This window comes from Convolutriloba macropyga, chromosome 4 (assembly GCF_964194025.1).
Source record: "Convolutriloba macropyga chromosome 4, txConMacr16.3, whole genome shotgun sequence".
Taxonomy (NCBI): Eukaryota; Metazoa; Xenacoelomorpha; order Acoela; family Convolutidae; genus Convolutriloba; species Convolutriloba macropyga.
This window is the reverse complement of record NC_134471.1, coordinates 51,436,704-51,451,578: the sequence shown is the minus strand read 5'-3', so window position 1 is coordinate 51,451,578 and position 14,875 is coordinate 51,436,704. Positions and strand designations below refer to the sequence as shown.

At 34.4% G+C, this 14,875-nt stretch overlaps 1 protein-coding gene across 1 annotated transcript in view; it reads left to right on the top strand.

Moving 5' to 3' along the window:
* The window catches only part of LOC142338092 (uncharacterized), a 57,690-nt gene continuing 42,815 nt past the window's right edge, over window positions 1–14,875 (top strand). The window contains exon 1 of the mRNA XM_075387723.1: window positions 1–6. Within this exon, the coding sequence (XP_075243838.1) occupies window positions 1–6 (6 nt within the window). The remainder of the gene's footprint in view (window positions 7–14,875) is intronic.

Here is a 14,875-nt window from a genome sequence, read left to right as displayed (position 1 = left end):
ATGCAGGTAAGTTCGTGAGTTCACGGGTAGCGTCGAGTTTACCCTAACCAACTGCTAAGTCATTTCGCTAATCAGGTTTTAACTTCAGAAAATTCCGACTTTGCAGTCCAAAATTATAAAAAAAGATCAGTTTTAGTCATTTTTGAGTTTTGACAAATTCTAAGTTTTTCTAGTTTCAAAAGTTAAATCTTACTGTCTGATGGCTCCTGATTTGAAGCGGCACCAGACACCTATACAGAAACATTTACACAGAGAATTGGTTACTTTTACGGTCACTCAGTTATACTCAAGCACGAACACTGCAGGCAAACACACCACATATTGAGAAATACAAACTTAACACATAGGTAGACGCATTTATCAGCCGTAGCTTTCACAACTAAACGCAAAAAATTTAAAACTTGCAAGCAATTAATTTTGTTCGCCAAACTACTTTGTACACCCACTCAGTCAGGAGAACGCATACAAGCAAATTATCTTTCACAAAAATATATGCAAACTCATTTCCTCATTTTTGTACAGACAGAAACACACCAACAGGCAGAGCATACCAAACACGCAGGTGGAGTCAAACAAATTCGCAAAGACCTCTCACAGACGCAAATGTTTACAACACATACATTCACATGAAAGAAACTTTTGCATGAAACATTTTTCAAACAAAATAGAATACTCACATACGCTGAAACGCTCAAAAACAGTTTTACCGCCCCAACACACACAAAAACACGCACGAAATAAGTCAAATAACATTTATTCACGTTTAAATGCACCTCGCTCAAAACAAAAGAAGAAACTAAAATAAAACAATTACTTAAACACAGATACAAGTTTTTATATATATATATATATATATATATATATATATATATATATATATATACATGTATTTTTTAAAAACGCAAAATAACGCAGAAACCTTGTCATACACTTACATGGAAAAACACACACCTATACAGAGACTTTCATCCGCAACATACTTCTTCTACACACAGAAATGACTACTATTAAAAAGAAACTCAATGACGAACATAGGCATGCAAAAACGCCACATATTGTGGAACACAAAGTTAACACATAGTAGACGCATTTACCAGCCAAAAATTTCACAAGCAAACAAAGAAATTTTAAAGCTTACAAGCGCGCAATGTTCGCAAATACATTGTACGCCCACTTTGTCAAGAAAACGCATACAAACTCATGCAGGCACATAAACACTTACGATTCACAATATTATTTCTTCAAACAAAAGTATCAATCTAAAATTGATCTAAATATAAGCACACATTCAAGCACAAAAACACCCCCGCCCGCATAACCAGCCTCACCCACGCATGCTCAATCCCAAACTTGAACTGAAACCAGTACGCTAAGACTCAAAGACCCCGCCAGACAAAGTAAAATACCCGAAACTCCGTCTACGATTATACATGGACACACACAGATACTTTCACACGATACACAAACCTACGAAGAAAGCAAACAAAATACTATCTTTTGCACACACAATGCTCTAGGGACTACCCTCCTCGCAAAATAACCTTTAAAAGAGCAATACATATAGCGTTGATTAACAAACGCGCACGTACACGGGGACAAACATATTAACACAAGTGTTCTTAAAAATCAAATTCGCTTGACAGAAAAAATCAAACATCCATATAAAAACACGCAAAAGCCAGCTTTTACCTAAGGAATTAAATACAAGCTCACAATCATCGAAGCACACACGCACACTTAAGAATACACAAGTTTATTTAAAAACAAATTAAAGCCACTCTCAAATTCTCTACACACACAAACTTACGAACGTATAGGAACAACCAGACATCTAAATACGATAACAAAGGCAATTACTATTAAAAAAGAGAACCAGCCTCAAGCGCGCACAAAAGCTCACAAGAACCCACTCCCAAAAACACACACACAATAACAAACACACAAAAACACACACTCACAATCACACATATAAGTTTTTTATTTTCACTAAAACCACCAAGCACTCACTCAATCGCATACAATTATGCTGCTAGCAGAGGGAAAAATTGAAGTCAAACAACACTTATAGAGGTTTAACTGCTCCTCGTTCCAAATGAAACATCAACATTGAAATGAAACAAACATTAAAACAGAGATATCAGTTTATATATATATATATTTACATACATATTTTAATAAATACATGTATATTTGCATATATATATATATATATATATATATATTTATATATATATATTTATATATATATATATATATATATATATATAAGTATATTTATATATATATATATATATATATATATATATATATAAAATTGATTAAAAATTGCATAAAAACACAAACATTAGCATAAACGTACTTAAACTAAAACACCCAACTTCGCAAATGCTTAAAGTTTCACTTATACATGCAGAAAATTTCTCTGGCACAAAAGTTTTTTCAAAACGCAAAAAACGCAGAAACTTTTGTCTTACATTCACATGGACCACACACCTATACAGACAGTTTCAATCGCAACAGACTTATTTTAGACACTGAATTGATTCATTTTACAGAAATGCTCAAACACGAACACAGACAGGCAAAAACGCCACAAATTGTGTAACACAAAATTTACTTTTAGAGGAACACGTTAACCAGCCAATGCATTCACAAGCAAACAGAAAAATTTTAATGCTTAAAAGCGCACCATGTTGTAAAATCGTCTCTACGCCCACTCAGTCAGAAAAAGCATACAAACTCAAGCAGGCACATAAACACTATTAGTTCTTCAAACAAACGCCCCAAGCGAAAATTGATCTAAGTTTAAGCACACAGTCAGGCAAAAAAGACCCCCGCCCGTATAACCAGCCTCACCCACGTTTGCAAACTCCCATACTTGAACTGAAACCTGAAAGCACAAGTTTTTAACCTCAACACAACATTGATTACTTCTACAGTCACTCACACATACTCAAGCACGAAAACAGGCGAGCAAACACCCCATATGTTGCGAACACAAATTTAGAACATAGATATAAACATTAACCAACCGAAGCTTTCGCCAGCAAACACACAAAATTTAAAACCTACGAGCACGCAATTTTGTTCGCACATACTTTGTGCACCCACTAATTCAAGAGGACGCATACAAACAAATTATCTTTCACAAAAATATGTGAACATTCAATTTGTCATATTTGTACAGACACAAGCAAGCAGAGCATACCAAACACATAGTTGAAATCATAGTCAAACACATGCGCAACAACCTCTCACAGACTCAAATTTTACAGCATACCCAGGCACATGAAAGAAACTTTTGCAGGAAAGACTTTTCAAACGTAATAGAAAACTCAAATACGCTGAAACGCTCACAAACTGTTTTACCCCCCAACACACACACACGGAGAATAAAACTAATGCACACAAACACGCCAACACGCACAAAATGAAGTCAAACAACACTTATACACGTTTAAATGCACCTCGTTCCAAACAAAACATAAAGATTCAAATAAAATAAAACAATTATTTAAACACAGATACAAGTTTTAAATATTTATATTTATATATATATGCATATGTATACACACACACAATATATATATATATATATATATATATATATAATAAATTAATATATTAATAATATTTAATATACATAAATTGAATAAAAATTGCAAAAAAAGACAAAAAGCTAGCATAAACGTACTTAATCTAAGACACCCACCTACGCAAATGCTTAAATTCTCTCTTATACAATCAGATAAACTCTTTGGCATAAATGTTTTTTCAAAACGCAAAAAAACGCAGAAACTTTGTCATACACTTACATGGAAAAACACAAAACTATACAGAGACTGTCACGCGCAACATACTTCCTCTACACGCTGCATTGACTACTTTTAAAGACATATTCAAGCACAAACACATGCAGGCAAAAACGCCACGTATTGTGAAACACAAAGATAACACATAGTAGACGCATTTACCAGCCAAAAATTTCACAAGCAAACAAAGAAATTTTAAAGCTTACAAGCGCGCTATGTTCGCAAATACTCTGTACGCCCATTTTGTCGAGAAAACGCATACAAACTCAAGCAGGCACATAAACACTTACAATTCACAATATTAAATTTTCAAACAAAAGTTCAAACACACTCAAGCACAAAAACATCCCCGCCCACATAACCAGCCTCACGCACGCATGAGCACTCCTACACTTGAACTGAAACCTGACCGCTCACAATCAAAGACCTTGCCAGACAAAGTAAAATACACGAAACTCCGTCTAAGATTATACATGGACACACACAGACACAGATACGTTCACACGACACACAAACCTACAAAAAAGCAAACAAAACACTCAGTATTGCACACACAATTCTCTAGGGCCTACCCTCCGCGCAAAACAAACTTTAAAAGAGCAATAAATATAGCGTTAATTAAAAAACGCGCACGTACAAGGGGACAAACATATTAACACACAAGCAATTACACCGGATCTTAAAAAACGAACTCGCTTGACAGAAAAAATCAAACATCCATATAAAACTTGCAGACGCCAGCACTTACCTAAGGAAGTAACTACAAGCTCACAATCATTGAAGCACACACGCACACTTACGAATACACAAGTTTATTTGAATACAAACTATTGCCACTCTCAAATTCTCTACACACACACACTTACAAACATACAGGAACAGCCAGATAACTAAATAAGATAACAAAAGCAATTACTATTAAAAAAGAGAACCAACCTCAAGCGCGCACAAATGCACACAAGAACACACTCCAAAATCACACACAAAGTAACAATCACACACACATACTCATAATAACACATATAAATTCTTTATTTTCACTAAAACCTCCAAGCACTCGCTCAATCGCATAAAATTATGCTGCAAGCAGAGGAAAAAAATGGAGTCAAACAACACTTATACAGGGTTAAGTGCACCTCGTTTCAAATAAAAAATCAATATTGAAATAAAACAAACATTAAAACACAGATGCAAGTTTACATATATATATTTATATATATATATATATACATATATATATATATATATATATATATACACATTTATATATATATATAAATGTATATATATATAATATGTACATGTATATATGCAAATATATATATATATATATATATATATATATATATATATATACGTATATAAATATATATATATATATATATATATATGTTTAAATATAATGAGTGAAAATTGCATTAAAAGACAAAAACACTAGAATAAACGTACTAAACAAAGACACCAACCAGAAATGCTTAAACTCTCAGTTATACAAGCAGACAAACCCTTTGGCACAAATGAAACTCCATCTACGATAATACATGGACACACACAGATACATTCGCGCAAAACTCAAACCTACAAAAAAAGCAAACAAAAAACTCAGTATTGCACACACAATGCTCTAGGGCCTGTCCTCCCGGCAAAATAACCTTTAAAAGAGCAATACATATAGCGTTAACTAACAAACGCGCACGTACACGGGGAAAAACATGTTCACACAAGCAATTACACGTATGCTTAAAAAAAGGAACTCGCTTGACACAAAAAATTAAACATCCATATAAAAATTTGCAGACGCCAGCACTTACCTAAGGAAGTAAATACAAGCTCACAATCGTCCAAACACACACGCACGCTAAAGAATACACAAGTTTATGGAAATACAGATTATTACGGCTCTCAAATTCTCTACACACACACATACTTACAAACGTATAGGAACAACCAGACATCTAAATACGATAACGAAGGCAATTACTATTAAAAAAGAGAACCAACCTCAAGCGGGCACAAATGCACACGAGAACACACTATCAAAAACATTGACACATGGATAACAACAAGCAAAAATTTAGGGTTCATGAGCAAGATGAGAGAAACATACACACCTAAATACAGAATCACACTCAGACGCAACAGACACAGACATACACGCTCACTTGCACCGAATGTCATTTACTGAATTTTTTGCGTAATCTGTTCATAATGGAACACTTAACTCTCAACACACAATTTCATGTACTCACACAAAAAAAATAAAATGAGCACAGGACAGTTTCACACAAGTTAGCAAAAAAGTGCACAAACATATGCACGCACACGTGCAAAAGTACTTCGCCACACACGATGCATAAACACAATCGGGTGATACATATCATTTCTCTCAAACACAATTTTAAGACTCAAAGTTGCCCTTATACCAACAACGTACGCAAGCAGAATAGCTCCAGCTCTCACAGTCACATACACATACCAATTCAAATGTTGGAAGATTCACAAAAAAACACACGCATAGTCTAGCACAAAAACGCACACACTTACCCAAATACCAGCAAGCAGAGAAGGACTAACAACCACGCATAAACCAAAAAAATGAGCAGTCAGAGATTCCTATTCCCACTTTCATACACACACACATCTACCTACACAAATAAAAATGCATACGAAAAAGGTATTCAAACAACTTCTAGAACCCATCTGCACAAACGTTTATATTGTATAGGTTTTTATACACAGTTAAGAACAATGCGACAAGCACAAAGTCAATCGAACACATATTAAAGAAAAAAACATGCAAATGCAAATACAGGCTCCCAGAGAGTTAAGCTTACATACACCACAATGTGAATTATCACTTTCTCTCACTGAAAAACATTTCCCCTGACACAATTTTTACACAATCACATCCAAGCTTTGCACGCACACAAACACACATGCTTTCACACAAACCAGCAAAAAAACAAACAGACGTTCAACAGATAGTCACATTTGAGCCCAAACTCATGTATTGCAAATGTACATGCCCACACTTACATGACTTAAATTTTACTGCCTCAAAAACTAACATGCGCGGAAACATAAGCCTGCAAACGTACACACACACGCACGCACACATACAATAAAAACATGCAGAAACTCAGTCAAAATATGAAACACTCGCACGCAATTGTTGACACTGATGAGAAAATTTTGCAAACTCGAGCGCAAAAAATTCGGTCAATGAATTTTTATCGGGTTTTGGTTGTTATTTTTAAATTCAGCCCAGGTAAAGAAAATTAATCAAACTGATTGCATCGATGTTTTTCGTTGATATTAGATCAATTTTTGCAGCTTGAGGAGAAAAGCTAGCAATTGATGAGGAGGAACGTATTATTGTGTACTAACGCGCAATCTCATTCCTCGTGCATAGAGTTTCGAATCAATAATGTTGTTTCCATACAATAATTTTTGCATGAGACATGACAGGAGAGGAGATCTTTGTTTAGATTTTTGTGGAAACTGTTATTGCTTCAACCAACTTTAGTAGGAGAGGAATTATATACTCAAATAGATCGTTGTGCTGTTTATGATAGAGCAAATACACTCACGCAATTGCTTACGCACATGAACGCAGACACCAAGACTTACTCTAAAAAAAGCCAAGGGATAATCACGAACATACACAAACGAATACAGAGACTTTCCAAAATACTACATAAAAACAAAAACATTCATATACTCATACAAGAAAATAAAAAGAACACTGGACAGTTTACAAAAGAAGGCGCAAAAAATATGCACAACTACATCTACACGTACACAAGTAGGCACCTGCGACGCATGAACACAATCATGTGATACATATCATTTTTCCCACACACAATCTTCAGACACAAAGTTGCACTCAAACAACCAAAGTAGCCAGCACAATCAGTCCTGCTCGTACACTCCCATACTCATATCAACTCGCAGCATGTTGGAAGATTAACAAGAACTGGAAACTTCAGGATAGTCTAACACATATACGCACACACGTCCTCACACACTAACACGCAGAGAAGCGCTAACAACCACACACAAAAGCATCAACATACACGGAATCCAGAACAAGCGAGCAGTCACCTGCAGATTCCTATTTGCACTTTCAAACGCACACAAACACCTACAAAAAGGCAAAAAAAATCCTAAGCAACCTTTCGATCCCACCTTCACAAACAAATTTATGCAAACAAACAAATGAAAAAACACGCAGTTTTCATACACTTTTTTATACACAGTTACAAACACACAATGCAGCAGGCACACATTCAATCAAACACAGGTTAATGAAAAAACATACAATTGCTTACACAGGCACAGAGAGTTACCCATATATACCCCAAAAACAGAACTGTCAATTTCTCACATAGAAAACAATTTACGCCGCACACAATTTTTGCGCAATCACATCCAAGCTCTGCACGCAAACAAATTCACAGTCTACAAGTATTCACAAATGCTTTCACACAAACCAGCGCAGAAAAAACAGACTTTCAACAAATATACACATGTGACCTCATACCTATACAATCACAAATGTAGACGCTCACACCCACATGACTTAAACTTTAATCTCTCAAACACTAACATTCGCTCAAAGAGAAACCTGTTTGCTCAACTGAGTTTTTTGTGCAGCCAGTTTTTTGCTGGTTGATATCTGATTTAAAGACGATTTTGAGTAATGCTATTAGAAAGCCCGTCCGGCGTGAAATATGATATTCAGAAAATTGTAGTTTTTGTCAGTAGTTTTTGTTTACATTTTGAACTTTTTTCAGTAGTTTTTGTTTACATTTTCAGTAATTTTGGGAACCTTTTTTTGCACAATTTTCCGATATAAATAAGTTAAAACTGTCATTGATAGTGATGTTTCTTTGACCTCTAAAGATAGAAGGGCATTTTGTACACACGTACAAGTACACGGTTGGGCACCTACGACGCATGAACACAATAATGTAATGCATATCACTTTTCTCACAAACATCTTCAGACACAAAAATGCACTCATACAAACAAACTACGTCAGCACAATCAATCCTGCTCGCACACTATCATGCACACACCAATTCGCATGTCGGAAGATTCACAAAATCACGCCTATATACACCTAATTACAGACTCACGCTCAGAAATTTAGACAGATACAGACACACTCACTCACTCCCAACAAATCTCAATAACTGACTTCTTTGAGGATTCTGTTTATGATAGAGCACTTATATTCTCGCATCTAATTATGCACAAGCACAAAGACACTAAAATGTACCCCTAAAAAAGCAAAGCGCATACATGCACATACAGAAACGCATACGCCGACTTTGCAGGAAACTATGCAAAAAAACACGCTTACATAAACTCCGACAATAAATGTAAAAGATCACAGGACACATTCGCACAAGTTCACAAAAAGGCCACGAATATATGCAAGCTCACGTACACATACACAAGTAGGCACGCACGACGCAAGAACTCAATTGGGTGATACATATCATTTCTCTCAGACACAATCTTCAGATTCCAAGTTGCATTTATACAAACAAAGTAAGCCAGCACAATCAATCTTGTTTGCACGCTCCCATATTCATATCAACTCGCATATTGGAGGAATAAAAAAATTACCCGCATAGTCCAACACAAATACGCACACATGTACTCAAATTATAACTCGCAGAGAAACGCTAACAACAAAAAACAAAAACATCAACATTGACAGAAACTAAAACAAGCGAGCAGTTCCCAGCAGATTCCTGTTCGAACTTTCGTACACACACAAACACCTACATAAAAAAGCAATTCCAACGGATTTCCAGACAACCTCTAGATCCCACCTTCACAAACAAGTTTATACAATCATACAAATAAAAAAAGGCTACAGTTTTTATACACAGTTACGAACAGACATTGAAGGAGGCACACATTCAATCAAACACAGGTTAATGAAAACACATAAACGTGCTTACACAGGCATACAGAATTTTTTAAACTAACATTTTCTCACACTGAAAACATTTTTTCCCGGACACAATTTTTACACAATCAATCCAAGCTCTGCAAGCACACAAACACAGAGTCCCCACAAGCATTAACACATGCTTTCACAAAAACCAGCGCATAAACAAACAGACGTTCAACAAATATACACATGCGAGCCCATGCTCATACAATCACAAATGTAGACGCTCGCACTCACATGACTTAAACTTTAATCTCTCAAACACTAACATTCGCGCAAACAGAAACCTGCAAAAGCACACAAATGGTAGCCCGCACATATACAATAAACAGATGCACGCACCCGGTCACAAAATACGCTAAAGGAATATACAAAAAATTTTGAAAGCAGAATTTTTTACACGCACGCAATTGTTGACACTAAGAAGGAAACCTCGCCAACTTGAGCAAAAAAAATTCGGTCAATGAATTTTTATCGGGTTTTGGGTGTTACTCGTTTTTTAACTCATCGCATGCAATGAAAATGATTGCATCCAAAATTGATTGCATCCAAATTGTTCCATGATTTCTTTGTACAATTTATTTTTTCAACCAGCCTACAATTTTTGGGTTCCAGATCTGTGCTCCATTAGTTTTAGGAGAAAAGCTAGCAGTTGATGCGAACAATGAGGAACTCATCATTAATTACTAACGCCAAATCTCATGCATCGTGCGTAGAGTTCCAAGTCAACAAGTGTTTCTCTACAACGATTTTCGCGTGAAAAATGATATGAAAAGAAATCTACTTCATTTACTTTTTTATTTAAAATATTTTTGCTTCAACCAATTTTAGTAGGAGAGGAGTTTTATACTCAAATGAGTTTTTTTGTGCTGCCAATTGTTGCCGGTTAACATCTGATTTTAAGACGGTTTTGTGTAATGTCATCAGAAAGCCCGTCCTGCGTAAAATATGTAAAAAAATTTTTTTCTTTTTTTTCTACGAATTTATGAAGGTTTAAAATTTTTGATTTTTTCAGTTGTTTTGTTTACATTTTCCGTATTTTTGGGCATTTTTTGACAAATATGCTAAAATTGTCACTGATAGTGTTATTTGTTAAAGGTAGAAGGGATTTCTTGAACTGTTTGGTCTAATTAATTTAAAATATTGGCTAGTTTGTTCTCAATTTTGATTTTTGTCTTCTGAAATGGCACAAAACAAGCTCCACTTTGTTGAAATTTGCCGGAATAACTGACTTAAAAACTAATTGCACAATCCTGGTTGACTACAAAAAGGAGCAAATTATTACTGAAGCAAATTTTTGCCCGGTTTTCGTTAATTTAAACCGATAATTTTCCAAAATATATATGGTTATATAATATATTTCATTTTGATATTTGAATTTTTTGACAAAGTTTCCATGTCAGTTTTTTTGTTCACAACAGACGAACAGCAATCACAAGGCCAGTTTTTAGCCAATCATTGTTTCTTAGAGTACAAAAAACATCTGAATTGTAGCCAGTCGTTGTCTTCTTTAAAATTAAATTGGAGATTTTTTGTCTTAATTACAGAACTGAAAATTTCAATGGAAAACTTAATAAAAAAAGGTCGAATTTGCTTCCCGAGGATTTTCAGAAAAACTTTCGTTTACAGTCGCAAGCCTATGGTCGTTTTGACTTATGAAAACATATGTTTTCAAAATAATCAAAGGATTTATGGGCTAAGCCGCTTTATTCTCTTTTTGTCAGCTTGTAGTTTTAGCAAATTAGATTGTTTTGTTTTTCTACTGTGTTAAAAAATAAATTTTTGTTTTTTTGTTTTAAGTTTTCAACAAAGAATTCCAATTTTCGGACATTTTCCCTTCTTAAGGATAGTCATTTTTTCTTGTATTAATTTTGAAGGTCTGATATGGAATTATAGGCGTTTGAAAACAAGATAACTTTAAGAAAAATATTTTTTCCAGTGAATAGATTAGGTTTTAACAGCTTCTACGCCGTCCGTTAGTAACAGAATTAAGTGTTTTTTTGTTTTCAATTGTATTTCTCTTTGCTGTGTTGTCAGTGGTGTAAAAAATAAGGATAACTGCTTGTCTTAACGTCTTCCTATGGATGAAAACAAAAAAAATTAGTGATATTAGTTGATGGCTAGATTCTTTTCATGACGTTGGAGTCAAAAGTGGACATAAATAATTGCTATCAAAAGAAATTTTTTGCTTGACCGGTTTTTAATCTGCGGTTTGATAATAAGCTGCGGCATATTTTAGAGGTAATGAAATGGTTATCATTGACTCAAGTTTTATCAATTTTTTAATAAAATTTGAAAAATTTTTTCAATTTTTTTGGAAAAATTTTATCATGTTCCACTTTTTATGGCTCTTTATGAGCAGGTGAAACTATTTGAGGCTTGAAATACGGATACTGGGTAGTCTCTTGAGACAATGAAATAGTTCTGAAGATATAATAATATCATGATTTTTAGCAAGTTTTTGTTAAAATTTGCAATTTTTTTTAATATTTTTGACTAATTTGTCCTATTCTGAGTTTATCGATCATTACTGGCCAACCAAACCTCTAAGTCTTGAAGTGAGGTTACCTGACAGAACTCCAGAGACAAAAAATGGTTTCCAACAATTTTTTAACTGCGAAATCTGAAAGATTATCTTTTAATTTTTGCACTTTTCAGTTTTTTTTTCTATAAGATTTATTTCCTAACAAGGCTAGAAGACTAGAGCTGCAGAGTTACATTCCATAAAGGAAAACATTCTGAGCTCTGTCCCTCTTTCTCTCTTTCTCTGTCTCTGTCGGATGGGTTTCCTTTCATTCCATTTGTCGTTCACGTTTTATCTCTCCCACGATATCTCTCTTTTTCTCTCTTTCCTTAACTCTTTTGTTGATGCCGCACTACAGCTGTTATGTGGCGTGATGTCATCATCTCTTCCCCCAGTAACGCTAAATTATAGTGGAAACGTATGAACATATTTTTTATCGTAAATGATTAAACGAGCCCTTGTTAGGAAATCATTGCACAACTAGCACATTTTTGCGATTTTTCGCATGACGGATTTTTTGTCTGACCCTTTTGACTTTTGTTCCGTAAAAACAAGATAAACAGATAGGCATTAAGTTTCATTAGAGGCACTTAGCCGCATTTGGTAGCCCTTCAAGTGCTTAGTGCAGTGAAGCTACTGGGAAAGCCGTCGTCAAGGGTTCAAAAGCCTTTTTAGGAGTTTTTGAGCCAAAATATTATAACTTTCCGCTTTTTTCCGTCATTTTTCGATTTATTTGTTAGACCAGTCTAAAATGTAGGCTGATTTAAGTTGATAGAGGTCTTTTGCAGGACAAAAAAGTTTTTTATGACCATTTTGAGAGCTATATGTTTTGGTAATCTAAATATTAACAACACGCAAATTTCACAAAATTTTATCATGTTCCACTTTTTATGGCTCTTTATGAGCAGGTGAAACTATTTGAGGCTTGAAATACGGATACTGGGTAGTCTCTTGAGACAATGAAATAGTTCTGAAGATATAATAATATCATGATTTTTAGCAAGTTTTTTTTAAAATTTGCAATTTTTTTAAATATTTTTGACTAATTTGTCCTATTCTGAGTTTATCGATCATTACTGGCCAACCAAACCTCTAAGTCTTGAAGTGAGGTTACCTGACAGAACTCCAGAGACAAAAAATGGTTTCCAACAATTTTTTAACTGCGAAATCTGAAAGATTATCTTTTAATTTTTGCACTTTTCAGTTTTTTTTTCTATAAGATTTATTTCCTAACAAGGCTAGAAGACTAGAGCTTCAGAGTTACATTCCATAAAGGAAAACATTTTGAGCTCTGTCCCTCTTTCTCTCTTTCTCTGTCTCTGTCGGATGGGTTTCCTTTCATTCCATTTGTCGTTCACGTTTTATCTCTCCCACGATATCTCTCTTTTTCTCTCTTTCCTTAACTGTTTTGTTGATGCCGCACTACAGCTGTTATGTGGCCTGATGTCATCATCTCTTCCCCCAGTAACGCTAAATTATAGTGGAAACGTATGAACATATTTTTTTATCGTAAATGATTAAACGAGCCCCTGTTAGGAAATCATTGCACAACTAGCACATTTTTGCGATTTTTCGCATGGCGGATTTTTTGTCTGACCCTTTTGACTTTTGTTCCGTAAAAACAAGATAAACAGATAGGCATTAAGTTTCATTAGAGGCACTTAGCCGCATTTGGTAGCCCTTCAAGTGCTTAGTGCAGTGAAGCTACTGGGAAAGCCGTCGTCAAGGGTTCAAAAGCCTTTTTAGGAGTTTTTGAGCCAAAATATTATAACTTTCCGCTTTTTTCCGTCATTTTTCGATTTATTTGTTAGACCAGTCTAAAATGTAGGCTGATTTAAGTTGATAGAGGTCTTTTGCAGGACAAAAAAGTTTTTTATGACCATTTTGAGAGCTATATGTTTTGGTAATCTAAATATTAACAACACGCAAATTTCACAAATTTTTATCAAGCTTTTCGAAAAAGTTTTGTCAGTTTTTGAATTTTTTAGCCCCAGGTGTCAAACTTCTCTAGTGTTTGATAATAGGTTACTTCATGGTTCCCAAGGGAAATGGAATGGTTTTGAACATTTTAACTGCACATGTTTAAAATTTTTTTTTTTTTACAAATTTTGCAATTTTTTCAAGTTTTTTGAAAATTTTTGTTATTTTTTAGGTGTCTCCGACGTCCAGAGCCAACAAACCTCCCCTAGGGTTTGATAATAGGTTACTGAACAGTTTCTAGTTGTAATGGAATGTATTTCATGATTTTAAAATAACTAATTTTTGCATTCTTTGACAAAATTTAAAATTTTTTCATTATTTTTAATTTTTGTCATCATTCAGGTTTTTTTCACGCTCAGGGTTGCAAAAAAATCCTCTAGGGATTGATGATAGGTTATTTCATAGCTTCTATTGGTAATTGAGTAGGGTTCATATTTTTAACATCACGAATTATTGAATTATTTGAAAAAACTCGCATTTTTTTTCAATTTTTTTTTAATATGTATTGTAATTATTCTAATTTTTTCAATACCAGGGGCCAATAAACCCCCAGTAGGGTTAGATTATAAGTCCCTGGAAAAATTGAAT